The 2,891-nt window shown below is 52.0% G+C and overlaps 1 protein-coding gene across 1 annotated transcript; it reads left to right on the forward strand.

Annotated features, from left to right (window-relative positions):
- Positions 1–512: 512 nt before the first annotated feature.
- On the forward strand, positions 513–674 carry DICSQDRAFT_74043 (uncharacterized protein; the record flags this gene model as incomplete). Its single annotated transcript, XM_007371773.1, has 1 exon — positions 513–674. A coding segment is annotated over one exon (162 nt), but the record flags the coding sequence as incomplete, so codon positions are not given.
- Between the last annotated feature and the right edge of the window lie 2,217 nt (positions 675–2,891).

The raw sequence follows: 2,891 nt of genomic DNA on the forward strand, positions 1-2,891 counted from the left end.
GGCTGGGAAAGTGGGACGGGTAGTCCAACGGTTGTGCGTGGTGCAATTCCCGCACATTCCATTTTCAGCTAGTCGTTATAGTCAGGGGGGTGAGGGAATAGCGAGTGCGGGAGGAAGCTGCACGCTCACAATATTATTTGTCCAGTAGAAGAGTCGAAAAATGCTTCAGTCCGAATAGTTTCTACCGCTGACGGAGTTGAAGTATTTGATACTTCCAACCTCTGTTGTCTCCAGCTCACATTATCTGACACCTTCCGCTCACTCTCCCCTCGAAAAATGCTCCTTCAATTCTATACAATTTCTACCTAGGCATACACAAATAGTCGGGCCATCCATAGCTGCTGGTCCCAATCAACGTGATTAGTGCGACCCCACAAGCGCTCGGTCGCCTAGATCACGCGTTGACCTTTGACCAACCGTCATGACCAGTCAGGCTAGTCAAAATCGGTCATGGCTTCGGTCATGACCGCGGTCAAAACAACGCTGGTCTCTACCAATTCACCTATCGCAGGAGCATGCTACACGACCCAGCCGAATACCCGGAGCCGGAGACGTTTCGCCCCGAGAGGTTCCTCAACGCGGACGGGTCCCTGAACAGCGACGTCCGGGACCCCGCGACGCTTGCGTTCGGCTTCGGACGTAGATACGCGCATGCTAATGTCGCTGATCTATAGACAAGTGTACAGATCTAATACTCCTCCCGCGCGTATAGGATTTGTCCAGGGCGCCACTTTGCCGAGCGGACCCTCTTCCTGAGAACATCGAGACCGTTGAGTCCAGCGAGTCTGGCGGACTCCGCCGGACTCCGGGGATCACATGATCTGGCCAAGCAAGGCACTGCTGATTGCCGCTAGATCCCTCTGGCGCCTTTTGTGAGTTTCTTGTGCCAGCGCAGAGGTCGGCTTCACGGTGCATGTTCGCGGCTGGAGCTATCCTCTGGATACAAACCATTGACGCGCCCCGCCCACGTATTGTATCATGTTGTCTACGGAATATATGAGACTTGTGCGCTCCTCATGGCACAAAACCTACCACTGGCGAATGTAAACCAGCTCGAAGAAATGGCTTCCGCCGTCCTCAATCGGTAGCAGGTAATTCAATTGCACACAACATCTGTCTAGTGCAATCGGCGAGCCCTCATCTAGTCTACATGAAAAATAACATACAAGCTCAATGCACTTGTCACTTTATATTGCTTTTGCGATACAATGTGACGTACTCCTCCATACCTGCCTTTAAGTACACTAGACCTTTCTTTACTGCGTAAACCTGCTCAGCTGCCTTGGAGACAAAGGACTGGTCATGGGTTACGACGTGCACTGTGACCCATTTATTACTAACACCTCCATCTCCAAAGTGCCTCTGTTGTCAGGTAGTTGAGGTGGTTGGTCGGCTCGTCCAAGACAACTTGAAGGTGGGGAGACGACCCGAACGTCGCCAAAGTGAACACAATGCATCAGCAAAAATGTCGAAGCACTGTAATGCTGGTTGTAATGGCAATATAAGGAAAGGCTACATAGCCTTTTATTATAACGCTGATCTTGGCAAGATGGACGGTGTAATGGCATTAGATATGAGAGCTAAAATCCTGTGATCATCATATTATATCGAGCCGTCATTATATTCAATAAGCTTGCACTGGAACACATGGGCGCGCTCGGCCAGGGATTATCATGCGAGCCAGGAGTTCCCATGCCAATCCCATTGTATGGATGGACAGGGATGGTGTTGACAATGGAGGTCCGTTGCCAGCACACGCTCTGACCATTGGGCACAATATCACACATAAAAAGATATGATAGAAATATTCATTGAGGGCAAATACGGTACGACAGCAGCGCGAGCGCAGAACGGCCATGAGGGGAGAGAGCATAAAGGTCAGGCACAGAGGACAGAAGCACAGCACGCAATAGAGGAACGTCGGCAAACACTAAATCCGAGGCCATAACAGTTGCTAGAAGGGAGACGCCAAAGTGGATGTCAGCTCAGTGACGGCTGGGGAAGTGGAGGATGATAGGCCCTAGGAGTGTAGTTGTTCTGACTAGGCGGAAGCGAGGGCGACTCAGACAAAGAAGACGCGGGGCCGTCCACCTGAGGAATCCTCGACGTAGATGTCAATGCCGATATTGTATGGAATACTGCAACACTTGACAGGTGAGTGGCCGGATGACCAAAGACGAGAGATGGCGCTCATCTTAGTGCAGCGCGTATTACACCTTTCCACACATATGCAGGGTATCAGTATAGTCGTCCTTGCCGAGTAGTGAGAAGTAAACGCACACCTGTCGTATGGTCTGGCTCAATGCACAAGATTGTTGCCTCGTCAAAGCCAGACCTGAAAGAAGACGGGCTGAACGACCGCACGTTGACCGAAAACATGTCCGCGGATGGGCCTGGTATCGACGTACAAGGAGAGAGCACCGGTAGGGAACCTGCAGACGGTGAAGGAGAGCGGTTCGTCGAGCAAGAAGAAGCAGCCTGGGCCGATGTTGTGGGGCGACCTTGTTCAAGTACCGTACGGTGCGTCAGCGGTGACAGTATTGGCCCAGTCAATCTTTGGGCATGTCGATGATGGGAGAGGAGAGGAGGGGGGCGATGACTGATCTGGGCACGCGCGCAGGCTTTTGAGAAGAAAAGACAAGGTGATTGACAGGTCATGACTTATGACCTCATGCATGCCAAACGTCCCCCCGTATTGAGACTGGCCACGATCTGCAGCCGTAGCCCTAACCCAAGGCTATTCTGCTCACGAGCGTCGGACACCGATTGTGCGGTGGACTTGCGAGTGACCTTGGACTTGGTTGATATCGTCAACCGTACGGATGCGGTACAAGCTGTTGGACGGTCAATGAAGATGCACACGTCTTCCGTGTCCTCCCCACACTACTTGG

Source organism: Dichomitus squalens (assembly GCF_000275845.1).
Source record: "Dichomitus squalens LYAD-421 SS1 unplaced genomic scaffold DICSQscaffold_266, whole genome shotgun sequence".
In the NCBI taxonomy this organism is placed as follows: Eukaryota; Fungi; Basidiomycota; class Agaricomycetes; order Polyporales; family Polyporaceae; genus Dichomitus; species Dichomitus squalens.